The 16,928-nt window shown below is 41.9% G+C and overlaps 1 protein-coding gene across 1 annotated transcript in view; it reads right to left on the reverse strand.

Moving 5' to 3' along the window:
- LOC149290669 (trinucleotide repeat-containing gene 18 protein-like) overlaps window positions 1-16,928 on the reverse strand; it is a 68,702-nt gene that overhangs the window by 42,706 nt on the left and 9,068 nt on the right. Inside the window, exons 2-6 of the mRNA XM_089488455.1 lie at window positions 15,951-16,076; window positions 13,646-15,307; window positions 12,570-12,590; window positions 2,907-3,033; window positions 2,088-2,293 (exon numbers count right to left, since the gene is read on the reverse strand). Coding sequence (XP_089344581.1) covers window positions 2,088-2,293; window positions 2,907-3,033; window positions 12,570-12,590; window positions 13,646-15,307; window positions 15,951-16,076 — 2,142 coding nt within the window. The remainder of the gene's footprint in view (window positions 1-2,087; window positions 2,294-2,906; window positions 3,034-12,569; window positions 12,591-13,645; window positions 15,308-15,950; window positions 16,077-16,928) is intronic.

A 16,928-nucleotide genomic window follows, 5' to 3' on the forward strand; every position in this document is an offset into this window, starting at 1 on the left:
CTTCTCTGTCATCCAGTGGGGGTCTGCACGATGTGCACAGACAGCCTCCGTTACTGCCCTTCACTTACGCTGAGGCTTCTATGAAGCTGCAGTGAAAGTGCATGTCAGCAACGGAGGTTCACAAAACACCAGGGAGTCAGGAGAGAGGCAGAGTGGTGTATGGGAGGGGGGGAGGAGTCAGAGGGGTGTATGGGAGCCACCCTCCCATACACCACTCTGGCTCCTCCCCCTCCCATACGCCACTCTGCCTCTCTACCCGGCTCCCTGGTGTCTTGTGAACTTCCGTTGCTGACAGGAGGCAGAGTGGAGTATGGGAGGGGGGAAGGAGGCATAGTGGTGTATGGGAGGGGTGAGGAGGCAGAGTGGAGTATGGGAGGGGGGAGGAGGCAGAGTGGAGTATGGGAGGGGGGAGGAGGCAGAGTGGAGTATGGGTGAGTCCAGGGCCAGCCCTACAATGGAGCCGACTGGGGCAATTGCCCCAGGCGGCACTTCAGAAGGGGCGGCACTTTGCCGCCCCAAGCGGTTTTTTTTTTGGTTTTTTTTTTTAAGCGGAGGAGAGAGAGAGGGGCACCGAGTGGTTTTCGCTTACCCGCTCGGCGCCCCTCTCTCTCTCCTCTGCGGCGAGTTTCCCTGTTCGGTCTCTGTGCCGGCTTGTAATGCAGAGCGCCGGAAGTGACGTGAATTTCCGGCGCTCAGCATTACAAGCCGGCACCGTGGCAGCACAGGGAGACTCGCCGCAGGACTGTTTAAGGGTAAGTACCGGTGGGGGGCGGGTAGATAATGCCGCCCCCCCCGGCGTCGGCGGGGGGCGGCATTTTAAACTTCGCCCCAGGCGGCGTTAAGTCTTCGGCCGGCCCTGGGTGAGTCATAGTGGTGTATGGGGGTATAATGAATTTCAGGTTAGCAGAGTTGTGTATGGGGATGTAATGAATTTCAGAGTGGCATATCTGGGGGAGGCAGAGTGGTGAATCAGGGAGTATAATGAATTTCAGGGTGGTGCAGGGCATTTATGGGGGGGCGGAGTGGCATATCAGGGGGCACAGTGGCATATAGGGGGTATAAGGCATATTGATATTAGGCATATCAAGGGGGGCATAAGACATATCTGGGGGTAAAAGGTATATCAGGGGGCTCAGTTGCATATCACTGGCATATAAGGAGTATAAGGCATATCGGGGGCACAGTGGCATATCAGGGGGCACAGTGGAATCTCTGGCATATAAGAGGTATAAGGCATAAATGGGGGCAGAGTGGCAAGCTGGGGGTCAGATGTGCATAACCGGGGGCAGTTTGGTAAATAAAAGGCTTTTTTCTCAGTTTTTATTAAATAAAAATATTTACTAATAACTTTGTATTAAAACCTAGTTTGAGAAACACCGTGTTTGGGTTCTTGCAGCTTTTATTATGTCAGTAAAATAAGAAGGTGAATAGAGAGAAGCCATTGCAATAAAGAGATGAAAGTGTAAATTGTATGTTTTTTATTACATTATTTTAAATTTAAAAAATTGCATTTTTTATTCGATTAATCGAAAAAATAAATCAGCCAACTAATCGATTATTAAAATAATCGTTAGTTGCAGCCCTAGATGCCAAGTATATTAATTTTGTCCTCTTATAAGAAATGTTACAATTGCTTACCACCTAATAAAAAAAAAGTATTAATGGTTTTTCAAATGGTATTTTTTATGTTTTTATTTTGTAATTGTGAAAAGAAAGTGAACACATACATTCATTTACATGCAGTAAAACTCTAATCCATAGTCCTCTCAATTGACATAACAATATAAAGTGTCAGGGATCACATGCTCTTTGGTAGAAGAAGAAACAGCTCACTATGCCAAACTCTGCAATAATTGCATTTTTTGTTCCCAGACCCCACTATCTGGTGCTAAATTACATATAAGTATTTATGAAGTTTGTATTTATCTGCAGCATAAAGGATCATTATCTTACTAAATGTACACATTTGGCTTAATCTGGTCTCAAAAAAAACTAAAGATAACTCTTATAGACAAAAAAGAAAACTGGGCCCAAAGACAAAAAATAAAACGACACAAAACAAAAGATTTTTTGATGTCTATGCTTACCATATGGATGACCAGCAAGCCACATGGAAGGGGCGGTTGCCCTCGGCAACCAAGGAGGTGCTGCCAAGTGCGACGCCGTTTCAGTTGACCAACGTCCAGCAGTTCCAAGGGTTGGACCGCCAGTTACCATTAGATTAGGGTTCAAGCCACCAGCAGCACATCCAGCCGTGTGCATCCGTGCTAGGTCTGCCAGATCCTTGCTTTCCCTACACAGAATATCACTCTTGTTACCAGACAGTCTAGAATAGCAAAATAAAAGCAAACCAACCCACAACTATAAAATGACCTGTTATATATATATATGACCTGTTGAGGCCCCAACAATGCTATTTTCTAATAGAATTAAAAAAGGATCTTTCAAAAGTAAAAGCTCCTCCAATATAGATATAGAAACAATCATCATGCGGGAGCACTTTGTTGAGGGGAGGAGTGGTTGGAAAGAGCGTTATGGGCATGTTATATTGGAATTTTGCACACAATACGAAAGTAATATGAGTATCTATCCCCCATGGTTTGCTCTAATTTTGTAGACATCCTAGTTGCAACTGAACCCTAGGTTAAATAGGTCATTACTAGACCTGAAGAGCAATTCCCTTTTCACCAGTTAGGGCAGTTTAACATATGGTATGTTGACCTCACCACCAAGCCTGGGACCAACCAACTGCATGAATACCCCAAGGATAAGGACTACACATGAATACGATCTGCTATGTTAACATACCACTTGTTCTCGTGAGGAGAAAAATAAAAATAAAAAAATAAAAAACACACAAAAAAAAAAACTCAACATGGTTTTAGAATGAATGTCTGGACACTCACCGAAGAAGTTTCTCCTGTTCCCGATCCAGTCTCCCTACAAACAGACGTTCATCATGATGCCTAATCCGCTCATCTCCATTCTCCTCATCCAAGCGCCCTAAACCAATTAATACAAATATAAAGTCACCTAATTCTAAGTTTAAATTACATAGGAGCAAAAAGAACTATTAAAAACACCAATGTGTTTCTATAGAGCAAGCTTTAATCACACATCTTTTTATTAGTTTAAGCAATGTCATTGGTGCATTGAATGCAGTAAAGACATATTCTTTAGGGAAAGAAAATAAAAATACAAAGCAGAGTAACAGAGGTATTTTCAGGCTTTTCACAATTATTTGTAAATGTATACATGGTAATAAAACACAAACGTGACTCCTGTATTACTGCATTTAGAATAAATACCCTTCAGGATAATAATGCATAATAAAGGTAAATAAAAAAATACAAAAACAAACAAACAAAACAATGGCACATTGAATGTGATTTAGAGCAAGCCTTAAAAGAATTCTTTACACCGACACATAGATTACAATGGCATAGACAGGGCGATAAGGATTCATAATTAAGTTTACTAAGAGAGCATTACGATCCACTGAAGCTGACAAGGTAGAGCAGAGTTCTGTACCAGTTGACAGAAAAAAAAAAAACCGCTTGACGAGTTAGAACAATATGCTCCATTGTAGCTAAAACAGGAATGCGCTCTGTTACAGCTCAACAAGCCGGTTAGTTTCTGTTACACGTTAAACCGCTCTGCTTCTTCAGCAGTAACAAAGTGCTCAGAGGAGGCCAAACAACACGCTGATCTTCTACAGCTGCACGGCCACAGTTAGCAATTCTAGAGGAACTTGCTCTAGCAGGAAAAATTTTAAATCCCATAGGCACAACATCTGAAAAATTGCAATATCTTAATATACACACAGAAGACAGTCAACTTTAGTTAAATGTAACGCCAATGCACCCTACACAAATCATTAGCAAATATGTAGTAACCATGTTATTTATTGTAGGGCTGCAACAACTAATCAATAAAATCGATAATAAAAATCGTTCCCAACGAATTTCATTATCGATTAGTTGAATCGATTTTTATCGATTATAAAATGAGGGTTTTTTCAGAGCAAACACTCTGAAAAATACCCCTCATTATATAAACCGTTTCAGTGACTCACAGCAGCAGCTCCTACTTACCAGTCCCTACCTGTAATCACTGTGACAACTGGCCCCGCCCCTTCCTTCTCCAGGCCAGAACCACATGGCTGTGACACTCATCTAACTAAGTATAAAATTAATATTTGGGCTGCTGAAAGTTAGGGGAGGTGGGGGTTAATTTAGGGGAAGTTATGGTTAATGGGGTGTTTAGGGGCAGCTGTGGTTAATGGGGTGTTTGGGGTTAATTTGAGGCAGTTGTGGTTAATGGGGTGTTTAGGGTTAATTTAGGGGCTGTTGTGGTTGATGGGGGTCTCTAGGGTTAATTTAGGGGATGCTGTGGTTAATGGGGTGTTTAGGGTTAATTTAGGGTAGTTGTGTTTGATGGGGTATTTAGAGTTAATTTAGGGGCAGTTATGGTTAATGGGGTGTTTAGTGTTAATTTAATGATGAGGACTGAGGGTTAATTTAATAAAGTTAACTTAAGGCGCGGTTAGAGGTAAAGGGGGGCAGACTAAGGGGAATCTAAATCCTGGGGGCAGTGAAGATTAACCCAGTACTTATTTATAAAAGTATGGTCTGTGACTCTGAGGGGACTATGAGATATCTGGGGGTATAAGGCATATACGGTATATAAGGCATATGTGGGGAGGGCAGCGTGGCATGTCTGGGAGGCAGTGTGGCATGTCTGGGGAGGATGGAGTGGTGTATCAGGGGGTATAAGGCGTATCAGGCACAGTGGCATATGTGGGGGTAGAGTGGAGTGGCATATGTGGGAGGCAGCGTGGAGTGGCATATGTGGGGGGCAGCGTGGAGTGGCATATGTGGGGGGCAGCGTGGAGTGGCATATGTGGGAGGCAGCGTGGAGTGGTATATGTGGGAGGCAGCGTGGAGTGGTATATGTGGGAGGCAGCGTGGCATATGTGGGAGGCAGCGTGGCAAGCCTGGGCTCAAATGTGCATGTGGGAGGCAGCGTGGAGTGGCATATGTGGGAGGCAGCGTGGAGTGGCATATGTGGGAGGCAGCGTGGCGTGGCATATGTGGGAGGCAGCGTGGCGTGGCATATGTGGGAGGCAGCGTGGCGTGGCATATGTGGGAGGCAGCGTGGCGTGGCATATGTGGGAGGCAGCGTGGAGTGGTATATGTGGGAGGCAGCGTGGAGTGGTATATGTGGGAGGCAGCGTGGAGTGGCATGTCTGGGAGGCAGCGTGGAGTGGCATGTCTGGGAGGCAGCGTGGAGTGGCATGTCTGGGAGGCAGCGTGGAGTGGCATGTCTGGGAGGCAGCGTGGCATGTCTGGGAGGCAGCGTGGCATGTCTGGGAGGCAGCGTGGCATGTCTGGGAGGCAGCGTGGCATGTCTGGGAGGCAGCGTGGCATGTCTGGGAGGCAGCGTGGCAAGCCTGTGCTCAAATGTGCATAAATTGGGGGGGCTGGTTGGGAAATAAAGAAATGCATTTTATCAGTTTTTTTTTTTTATTCTGCGTTTGTATTTAACATCATTTGTTTATTAAATTATTTTAAATAAATGAAAAATGTACATTCATTTTTTTATCCGATTAATCGAAAAAATAATCGGCCAACTAATCGATTATGAAAATAATCGTTAGTTGCAGCCCTAATTTATTGTTTTATCAGCTGAAGGATAGTTAATGTTTGCAGTACTAGAAGTGCAAGGCTCCAGGTCATCTCTTCTGCATTACTGCTCGTTTAAAAGATTAAAGTTGCTTAGTATGCTAAACAAATACACATAGGCAGATATCCCTGGTTATCCTTTCCGCAGAAGGCTTAACCACAAACATTTTATGACGCCATTTCAGTTGCCAGCTTGTGTGTCACACGATAATTACGTGTTGTGGCCAAAAAAATATGAGTGAGGTAAAATACTGCACAATTAAAGTATTATTTCTGTTAAGGTATTAGAGATTCAGTAGTACTAGGAACAAAGTTCTAATGGACGGAGCACCAGCATGACATTGCCTTCCCAAATTTTTTTTTATTTTTTTAAATGGTAAAAATGATTTTCCATTGTATGTCACCATCAGGGGAACCTTCCAGTTCCAAAAAACACGTAGACGTCTGCATGGCCGGCCCCCGGACCAGGGAAATCAGCAAGTGAAGTAAGAGGGTGCGGGAGAATGAATAGGTAAGTGGATGAATGAATTAAGTTATTAAGTTAGTGTTTAGGGCAAAAATGGCACAGGCAGGCTGATTTGGGGGGGGCAGAGGTGGCACAGACAGGCTGCTAAATCAACTTGTGCCAAAACATAAATGACAGTGCGTACACAGATGGATTCACTGCTAGCACTCTTAATCGGCTAGAATTGTCGGTGCTTCGTCTTTAAGGACCTCCATAGTTGGAGCAAAACAGCTATAGAAAATAAAGAGCGTACATCCATCTATTTAACTTTCATTTAAAGGGTAAATGTGTGATGTCGCCGAAAGGCACATTGAGATGTCCCAATCAACGAAGAGCTCCATATCTTCATTAAACACCAATAATCTTACTAATAATGATTACAAGAACAAAACAATATAGTATTCTTAACCTCTGTGGTGGAAAATATCTTAAAAGAAAACCCCCCAGCTATCCTATTGCCAATTGCTGCCACCACCATATATGCCAGGGCTTGACAAATTTATTGTGAATCTAGGCGCCAGCTAAAGAAGTTAGGAGCCAGGATTTTTTTTTGAACTAACAGTTGGTCAGGAGTGATCTGATCATCATCAGCCCACTTACTAAACTCACAGCATTTGACCTGGAAGCACCCTGGACTGTCAGGTCAGTGCTGTTTTTTTTTTTATATATATATATATATATATATTTTATTTTTTTTAATGCTTTCAATGCTGATGTTCCATTGAAGCACAGCATTGACTGATATTTAGTCCCCACAAGCTTGTGGGGACAAATGTTAACCCCTGCAATGCCACAAATGTGTTATACACAATTGTGGAATTGAAGGGGTTAACGCTGCACTGTCGCTCTAATGGAGCGATCAGGCAGCAGGGGGGGGAAGCAATTGCTGGTCTATAGACCAGCCATTGCAGGGGGGAGTCTGACGACTGCTGTAGGCTTCCATGCCTACAGGAATCACCAAAGGGCTTGTGGGGGCTCGTTTTTGCTGTTGCCGGTCTGCCTGGGCTTCCAGGCAGACCACCAGAAGCAGAGCCCCGTACAAAACGGGAATTAACCCCTAAAATGCCGCGATCGCGGCATTGAAGGGGTTAATGCTGCCCTGTCGCTCTCATGGAGCAGGGGGGGTGTTGTGTTTGGTCCCCACACTTGTGTGGGGACCCAATCAACACCGAACCCCCTTTCCTGAAGCTGCCTGTGGCAGCTGAAAACGCTATTGCAGGTTTTCCTGCAATCGTGGTTTCAGCCTACAGGATCACTCCGTGAGAGTGATCTCGGGCTCGGGGGCAGGCTCTGAGTGGTTGTGCTGTCTGCCCAGACTCCTGGGCAGACAGCAGCAGCAGCGCCCCCGCGTGGTGACAAACTCCTAGGCGCCAGGACAAAATTCTGAGTCGCCATGGCGACCTGGGATTTGTCGAGCCCTGATATATGCAATATTTATTATTAACAATGTATCCTGCATCTCAGACATTAACCCCTTAAGGACTGGGCTCATTTTTCGTTTTGTACCCTGTGGGACCGAGGCTGTTTTGACACTTTTGTGGTGCTTGTGTTCAGCTGTAATTTTCTCCTCACCCATTTAGTGTACCCACATAAGTTATATATTGTTTTTTTCAGGACAAGATGGGCTTTCTTCAGATACCATTATTTTGATCGTATCATCTTATTTACTATAAAAAAAAATAAAAAAACATGGTGAAAAATTGAAAAAAAACACATTTTATGACTTTTATTTGAAAAATCTTTTACTCACCTAAAAAAGCAAGTAAAAAAACTAGCTAAATAGATTCTACTACTTGTCCTGAGTTTAGAAATACCCAATGTTTTTATGTTTTTTTGCTGTTTTTTGTAAGTTATAGGGCAATAAGTACAAGCAGCGTTTTATGATTTCCAAATCTTTTTTAACAAATCTGGTCAGTCTGCCTCCATCTCCTCTTTGGAACATCTTTGAAGCCGGTTAACTCAATTTAACCCATTCAAACCATATATTTTTGAAAACTAGACACCCCAGGGTATTCCAAATGCTGTTATTTTAACCCTTTCCATGCACCAATTATACAACTACACTTTGTCAAACTTTGTAATAGTATTTTTTTTTCTTTTTTTTCCCACACAAATTGTACTTTAGTTATAGATATACAGGTGCTGGTATATGTCACTGTCAAACAACACCCCAATATGTGTTCAGCAACATCTCCTGAGTACAGCGATACCCCACATGCATGGGTTTGTCAGATTGTTTGGCTGGTAAAAGGCTACTTTTGGGGCATGCGTAATTCAGGTGGTCATTTGGTCATTGTGCCTCCCTCTCCTCTTTGGAATATCTTTGAAGCCGGTTAACTCAATTTAACCCATTCAAACCATATATTTTTGAAAACTAGACACCCCAGGGTATTCCAAATGCTGTTATTTTAACCCTTTCCATGCACCAATTATAGAACTACACTTTGTCAAACTTTGTAATAGTAATTTTTTTTTCACACAAATTGTACTTTAGTTATAGATATACAGGTCCTGGTATATGCCACTGTCAAACAACACGCCAATGTGTGTTCAGGAACATCTCCTGAGTGCAGTGATACCCGACATGCATGGGTTTGTCGGGTTGTTTCAGATTTAAAATGCCACATTTGGGAAGTGCGCTTTTTTTCTCCATTTTGGTCAGTCTGTACCTATGCCCTATCTTTGAGCTAGGCCACTCCAATTTATCCCATCAGCCATTTTTTATATATATTAGACACCCCTTGGGTATTTGAAGTGCTTTTATTTTAACTCTTTGTTGAGATTTTTGAGAAATTTTAGCACTTGCTCAAAATAATAAACTTTATTTTTTAATTTTATTTTATTTTTTTAATACTTTTTTTATATATTTTTTTACACATTTTGCTGGTACTGGATGGTTCATCTAGTGACATCACTGCATAATTATTTTTAAATGTTAGCACATTTTTTTGTAATTTTTTTTTTTTTTTAATATTTTACTAATCACATAGTGATTAGAAAGCTGGGCTCCATTGACTTGCATGGTTGAATGCAGTACCTGTATTCAACCAGCAAGTGGAGCCAATTCTCTAGAGGGTCTGGAGACCCTCTAGCGAACTTTTTCGTCTTTATTGTTTTATTTCCCGGGCCGCCGCCATCTTGCTTGATGGCGAAGATCACCGGCAGCTGTGACCGCTCTCCGGAGCGGTCACAGCCCACCCAGAGGTAAGTGTTTGGTGTCGCTGGATGCCTCCTGATCGAGGCATTCCAGCGACACCATTTAAGTTGATCGCCTCCTAAACGCTTTTAAAACGGGCGTCCGCCGCCATACAATGTATGGCGGCTGTTGACGCCCCGGGGAGGGGCCAGACATGGCCCCCGATGCCGATCTCGGCCTTGCTGAATGCCTCGACATCGAGGCATTGCAGCAAGGCCGTTTAAGCGAAGAAAGTGATCCTTGATCACTTTCTAAGCTTATTTAATTTTTTGACGGTTCAGGACCGTCAAAGGTCATTTAGTGACCTTCTTGTTATGACGGTCCTGAACCGGCAAAGGTCGCGAAGGGGTTAAGTAACTACCCAAACTCTACTTTCTACAAAAATCAGCACTTCCCTCACATATAAAACTTTTTCGTCCATAATCAGGCATCTTTTGCCACTAATTGGCTGCTTGAAGAAGTCAGTGGCAGAAAAGTGCTCCTATTGAAATTAATGCAAGAACATTCCACCTCGAGCCAATGTCTGAGCTGACTGGAGGAGAGTACATAGCGTGCAGAGAGGAGTATTGTACTGAATGCATCTCCTGTAGGGCATTTAGCCGGGGTGGGAGGACAAAAATTTAGAAAGTGGACCACGCATTAACGTGCATGTGATGGCTAGAGTTTCCCCGTAATTCTTAATCTCCTCCAGCATGAACAAGCCTACTATACACACTAGACTTGTACATTTGTTTACGTAAAACTTTATTTTGGCACTAACCATTGAAAACGAGGGTGATCTCTGACGAATTGATGAAAAGGAACAGCAAACGTTCAGAAAATCTACCATGTGTAGCCACTGCCATTACAAGCCATTCTACTACTCGTTGATGAGGTAAATTGAGTACATACCAATGACTGATGGGTAGAAGTAACCCCCCCCCAAAAAAAAGGGGGGGGTTGATCTCATTGATTGTTATGGCTGTGATTGGCAGGCCCAACAACTTGTGGGAGTTTTTCCTTACTTTTTTCATTCTGGCCAATCAGCATTTACAAGACTGATGCCATTTTTACTTGCCAGTAGCAGCAGTTACACACTGAGAAGAGTTGGAGCGCGAGACAGTGACAGTTAGCTTGACAGAGGCTGAGATTAATCCTCATTGCTCACCTACTATACTGCAAGCTAATGGTTTATTTTAGTGCAGAAAATGTACTGTTGTATGGTGGATAGGAGAAGCTGTAGTGGCTACTGTGGTGTATTACAGGGACTGCAACAGACAAGTCAAGTGATTTTTTTTCTATCATATCATCCATTATACAATATAATATGTATAATATATAATATTGTAGAAATTCAGTCCACAGGACTGTGGTGGAGAATAAGTCCTGCTACATGGGGCTGCATGTGCCCATTATCTGCCAACGTTTGCCTGCCCAGGCCCAGTGCCCTCCTACTGCACTTCTTTTACCATCCTGAATCTTTTTTTTTTTTTTTTTTTATTCTATACTAAAAAGGCCAGAACATGTCAGGTACCTCCTTCTTTTGGGAACACCCCCCAAATGCCATTCCAAATCAAAGAAGGCTCCCCAAATTTAGTCCGAGCGGAACGGCAAGGAAACAAAATGTGTTGCCTGAAAATGCATGCATCAAAAACGACAATTTAGTCCTAACTGATTTTTCTTGCTGTGCACATATTTTTAAGGTTCTCTAGTGGAAGTTGTGTGTAATGTCCTTCCCAGTCTTGTTTTTTTTTTTTGCTGTCTATCATTACTTACACCTGCAACCTAGTTTCTAATTTTGTGAAACATGCAACCTAGTTTTTTTTTCTTTTTCTTTCTTCTCAATGAATCTTAGCTTGCTGCACACCATAGTACAATCTTTGAACATCACCCCATCATTTTGTGGGTCCCTACCCTTTAGAACCCATCAGAAAGTTTGCCAGACTTCTGTAATAAGAATTGTAATGAGGGGCTTACAAGGGAAGACATAACACTTTTTATTTTATTCTTCTGTACGTTTCAACAGAGGAAACCCTATAGGTTGAACCTCTCTTCAGCCTTATTCACATACCTGGGAACTTTTGGGCTCCGGCTACCTGGAGCCTACCCATGCGGGACGCAGTCAGGACTACCCGCTGACGTCAGTGGGTGGTCCAGATGATATATCGGGCAGTCCCATTGAGGTCTGTGGGTGGGCACAATAACATTGCGGGCAGTCCCGCCGAAGTCGGTGGGCGCCCCCTGAAGATGTCACAGGACACCACCATTTAAGATGGAAATTAGTAGGGCATCTCAGGACCCCATTTTGCTGATCTGGAGGATTCGGGTGCTGACCCGGAGAAGTGGCGCAACAGGTTAAAAACCCATCACCAGGAGGCTGAGCTGTAATAAACAATATCAACTGCTCTCATTCACACAACCAATACATTTTTAAAAGAATATAGCGTAAATGAATATAAAACACACAGAAGAAAGCCCTGCGCTCAACATGGCAGGCAAGCTTCCAGTTTAAATGGCCATTGGAGTGAAACTAAAAAACTCCATTTGTCTTAATAAGCATTGGGATTTGGCATAGTGCGCAGGTAACTATTTTTTTGGTGTTTAGTCTAAAATAAGCTTTTCGGCCAAGTTTTTCCCCTTTTTTCATTTGGGTTTAAAAAACCAATTTGTTTGGACAGACGCTTTCTTGTGGGGCAAAAATGAGGACTGGTGGTTTCAATGATCATTGCTGCATGGATTATGAGAAAAGTAAATTCCCCACTGATAAAGGTTTTAACCTCTTGAATGCTAAGGAAATGTAAATAGTGATTTTTTTCATTATTTCTGTATGAGGGAAGTGGCAAATGTCGGAAAGTTTCTCATTGAATTCCCATACTTCACCTGTAAACCATCAACTTGTGAAAAGGCTATTTAGCGAACAGTCATCAACATATCCAGTACGTTAGAGAAGGCAAAGTGAGCAACATTCACCTGTATTAAGGACTCAGAAACTGAGATATTCCTATACATATACCGTATCTCCTCTCTCTTGTTTCTGGCAGTAATATGCACTAATAAAATTGCCCTGAAGGTTTGATTATAAATAGAAAAATGCTATTCTGCTTGAATTGCATATCTTAAAGCGGAAGTAAATAATTTGGTTTGGGACATACTCCTTTACTCTGCGAGATACTGGAGGGTGTGAATAACATAATCATACATTAACTCAAAGAGGGTGATCGGCTCCCTGTTTGGTGGCAGAGGGACTGCTGCACAAGGCCAGGATACACCACTGGTTCAAATGGATGAGGAGACAATGAAATCACCAAGTATGATCCACGAAACATGCCATGTTCACAGCCCTCAAGAACTGAAACCGGATAAGAATGCAATGTCAGCATTTAGAGGAGATAAAAAAGGTATAATTTAAGGTATTTATTTAAAATCATTTGAGTCACACGAGAAGTAAAAGGGGTATGGCATGTCTGATAAAGTGGAATTTTTACAAAACTATTCGATTCTGTTAAACCACAACATTTCACAACTGATGACAAAAGAGGAAAACCCAACCAAGACTTTTGACAGTATTGCCAAGATGCAAATAAGAATTGTGAACTTTGGTACAATACTCTTATTCCTGCATCATCACAGTTAATATTAAAAACTAAAGTTTGAGAGAAAAAAAACCCCCCACAATAAATTTTAAGGTACATCCATAAAGTATTTGTTAACCCTTTACTTGACAAAGTACAACACATTAGGAGAAACATATTTCTTAGCAATTCTAGCACAGACAGTTTAAAGCCTAATCTTACCAACAATAATTGAACTCCACTAGTTACTAGAAATATAATTTGATAGCACATAAGGGCAATTTGGCCCACACCTAGTCTTTTTCCTGTGGTAAAAATCAAACCTTACTCGGTTTTAGACGATAACAAGTTATCCATTTCTCCCCTGTGTTCTATTGACTCCAACAGCATTCTTTGCAAGACAGTCTCCATAAATCAATGCATTTGCTTGCATGATTTACATCATTTTTTAAGCCCATATAAACAACACTAGTAGACAGGAATAGTACATTTGATATCTATACAATGTGGAATCAATTTATATAATGAAAAAAACTCTTATACAGAGAAGCCAATTTCAGACCAGAAAATAGAGGGGAGTATAAAAGCAACAGAATATAGTTTCTAAACATTTTACAATAATGGTGTTCCTGAAAGGCTGAAACATACTAGGCAATAAACAGTAGAGTGTATCATATATTAGAGTGTATCACAAATTCTACAGTCTTACCTTTTGAGCCGCCAATTTTACTTCCACCGTTATCCTTCTGGCGAGCTACAGCTACAGCGATGCCCACAGGTGGGTGCCGAACCTCCACCTCTCCCTGGGGGCCCATGCTGTCCCGCCCAATAGATTTGGCACCCTCTGGTCTCTCTGTGTCTCTCTTTACTCCTGGCTGCGAGAGGCACTGCTGAATCTTGGCTGTGTTCATCTGATTTGCGTCCAATTTCATATTCCCAAGACCCCCGAATGGGCTTTTCTTACCACTATTCTTCCAAGCAGCTGCTTCCTTGGCAAAGCTCCCACTGTATTTAATAAGGTTCTGCATAGCAGAGCTCTCCCCATGAGTGGGGGTGTGCAGGCATTCAGAACTGGTCCTGCAGTTGCTCAAAGACCTTGGGAGGTTGCTAGAATCCATATAGACTTTCTTGGCATCTTCTGCGTGGTTTACCTGGTTATGCTGTGCTGCCAGAACAGCCATCTGAGTGGTGGCAAAGTTGTTCATCTCAAATGGCTTCCATTTTTGTTGAGGCAGCTTTCTCTGGGAATGTTCTGTGTGCTGCCTGGGTGAATCTATCAAATCACATACCTTGGATGCTTCCCTAACACGAAGACCTCGCTCTCGACTATCTGATTCTTTATTGCTCACAAAGTCCCTGTTCTCAGGAGAGACAAGTCCAGGACGACTCAAGAAAGAATCAGAGGCCACAGACCGTTTTAGGGATGAGCTGGAGCGAATTACGGAGCCCTTTTCCCTTGAACCATCTACTCTCTTATGCTCATTGCTAGAAAAATCCTGTGGTAATATATTTCGTGGGACATCTGTTCTTTCTGTTGATTTACCTTCCTTCCCTTTCTGGTCACGGGCCTGGGAAGCAATTTGTACAGGTCCGATTCTTTCGTCAAATGCCTCAATAGAAGGCACAAAGGTGGGTGCTGTTACCTTGTGTTCCCTTCCTGGCTCTTTACCGGCTGGGAAAACTGTATAGCTGTTGGAATGGACATGCTGGGAAGGGAATGTGGAGGTTGCTGCCATTCTAGCAGGTGACTGTATAGGTGGTGTAGAGGAACAGCTACACAGAATGTTTAAATTGCCAGCTGAGGTCACCATAGAGTCACAACGTTTAGATAGGTCTAAGTGCAGATGGCCTGAAGGCCTCATATTTTCATCATGTCTACCTGGATCTCTGGCACATCTGCCCTGTTCAGGGCCTAATGATTTAGCCAATGGATCACCTCCAGCATTACAGTTATTTAGATATGAGGTCTGAAGAGGGTTTTTGGATTTTGTTTCCCCGCTGCTGGATCCCCGATTTGGCACAAGGTCTGCATTAAATGGCGAGAGGTATTCACCCATCTTAGATGTCCTTTGTATCCCAGTCCTTTTTCGGTCTCCCTCAAGCTTAGCATCCTGGGTTAGATCCACCACATTATGAGCCTGTAACTCATCCCTAGTCCGTGCATCTTTCTTGGATGAGGACATCAACATCTCATTCTGACAAGCTCTTTCCCTTGCTTCCTTAGCAACCTCTTTGGAGTTTCTATGGGATTGACTAGGCAGGTCTTTTTCTTGCAGCTGGGGGTTCTGATCTTGGTTAGATGAAGGCCGCAATATTGGTGGTTGAATGTGTAAAGATGACTGTCCGGCATGGCTAGAGAAGTAAAAGCCATCTAGTAAAAAAAAATAAAAAAAAAAATTATATATATATATATATATATATATATATATATACATACATACACACAGCACAAATGTCAATAATAATAAATATATACTGTCCATGTTTCTCTCCATATAAAAAAGGACAAATATCCCTTACATAAAACATAACAACATTACCTATACATAGATGTTTATGGAGAGCCCAAAAAAATAAAAAATACAAACCCCTGCAAATACTGTAAGCTAAGGACACAAGGAATGCCCACAAGAACAGTTTGCGGTGCTCAAACCTACCTATAAACCAGCAGGTATTTGCCCCTGTAACAGTGTGTAAGGTATCAAAAGTTGGTATTACTACAAGAAAATCTCCACCTAGTGCATTGCTTGCTCAGTTCAGATCAGGATTGTCTTTAGGCATGCCCTTACCAACATAAAAGGTAGGTTATATTGGTCTATACACAGAAACAGATTTGCAGGACAGACAATAACCGTATAAGGACATTTATAATAAGGCTCTCTACATCCATTTTAAGTATACATGTGTATAGCAAATGCTCATCGCTACAGAACACATGGTAACTATATATCACAGGTAACTATAGATTATACAGTGCCAGAGAACAACTGGGTATTACATTAGGTTTTCAATACCTTTTGGTGACTCAAACAGGCTGTGTGGCCCTAACTGGCCAAGTAAGGGGTTCCCACCAGCAGCAGGTTCCAGGTGACTCAAGGGAATGTAGGAAGGATATAAATTGCTGGTCAGGTGAGAAAACCCTAAAAAAAAAAACAAAAAAAAAAAACCATAAGACTCGATTCTTTGTAATTATAAAACAAATAGTCAGGGTTCCAAATTCCACATGCTTGATTTTGTGCTGCTATGTCATCTTTGCAACAAAGAACCACAACAAAGTTTGTATAATTCAAAACAATACCGATTTCATACACCAATTTCACAGGTAGATCTATATTAGGTCTACTCACTACTGTTTATTATGAAGGGCCAACACTGTCAACAAGAAGGAAAAAGCAGGCCGTGCATAATAAACTAATTCAATTGATGAAACATTTAATTTTAAATGGATATAAGAGCCATTGTTTACAAAGTAAAAAAATTTTCACATATATTGGGCACCCTTGTTGTCGTTATTTTTTTAAATTATTATTATTGCAATCAAAAATGTAAATATGTGCAGAAAATTCTTACAAGAAGATCCCCTGCCTCATTACGGCAGCCATTCAATATGAGATGCAGTGAATGAACGGTCCTTAACCTTGTGCTGTTCAGGGCACATTTTACCTCTGGGCCAACTTTTGTAGTTTGGTTATATATAGGTTTCCCAGATAAATTGCAAGCTTTGAATTTTTTAGGTAAGCCAGGCAAAACTATGTATCCAATCACATGGCATAAACACAGAAAAAACAATTCTCATAAATTCCAAACCAAGTATTAAAAGTAATAGACAATTTTTTCTTAAAAAGATTAATTTATGGGAGAAGACGAAGGCACTTAGGCCAACTTTCTTTTATCACCTCTGGAGCACCTGATTTCAAAAGGGTACACATTCAATCAACCTAGACATCATTTTGGCTGATGGGAGTTGTAGTGCACAGAACAATCCAATGTTT

This window comes from Sceloporus occidentalis, unplaced genomic scaffold (assembly GCF_023333645.1).
Source record: "Sceloporus occidentalis isolate IW3139 unplaced genomic scaffold, rSceOcc1.0.p SCAF_38, whole genome shotgun sequence".
Lineage (NCBI taxonomy): Eukaryota > Metazoa > Chordata > Lepidosauria > Squamata > Phrynosomatidae > Sceloporus > Sceloporus occidentalis.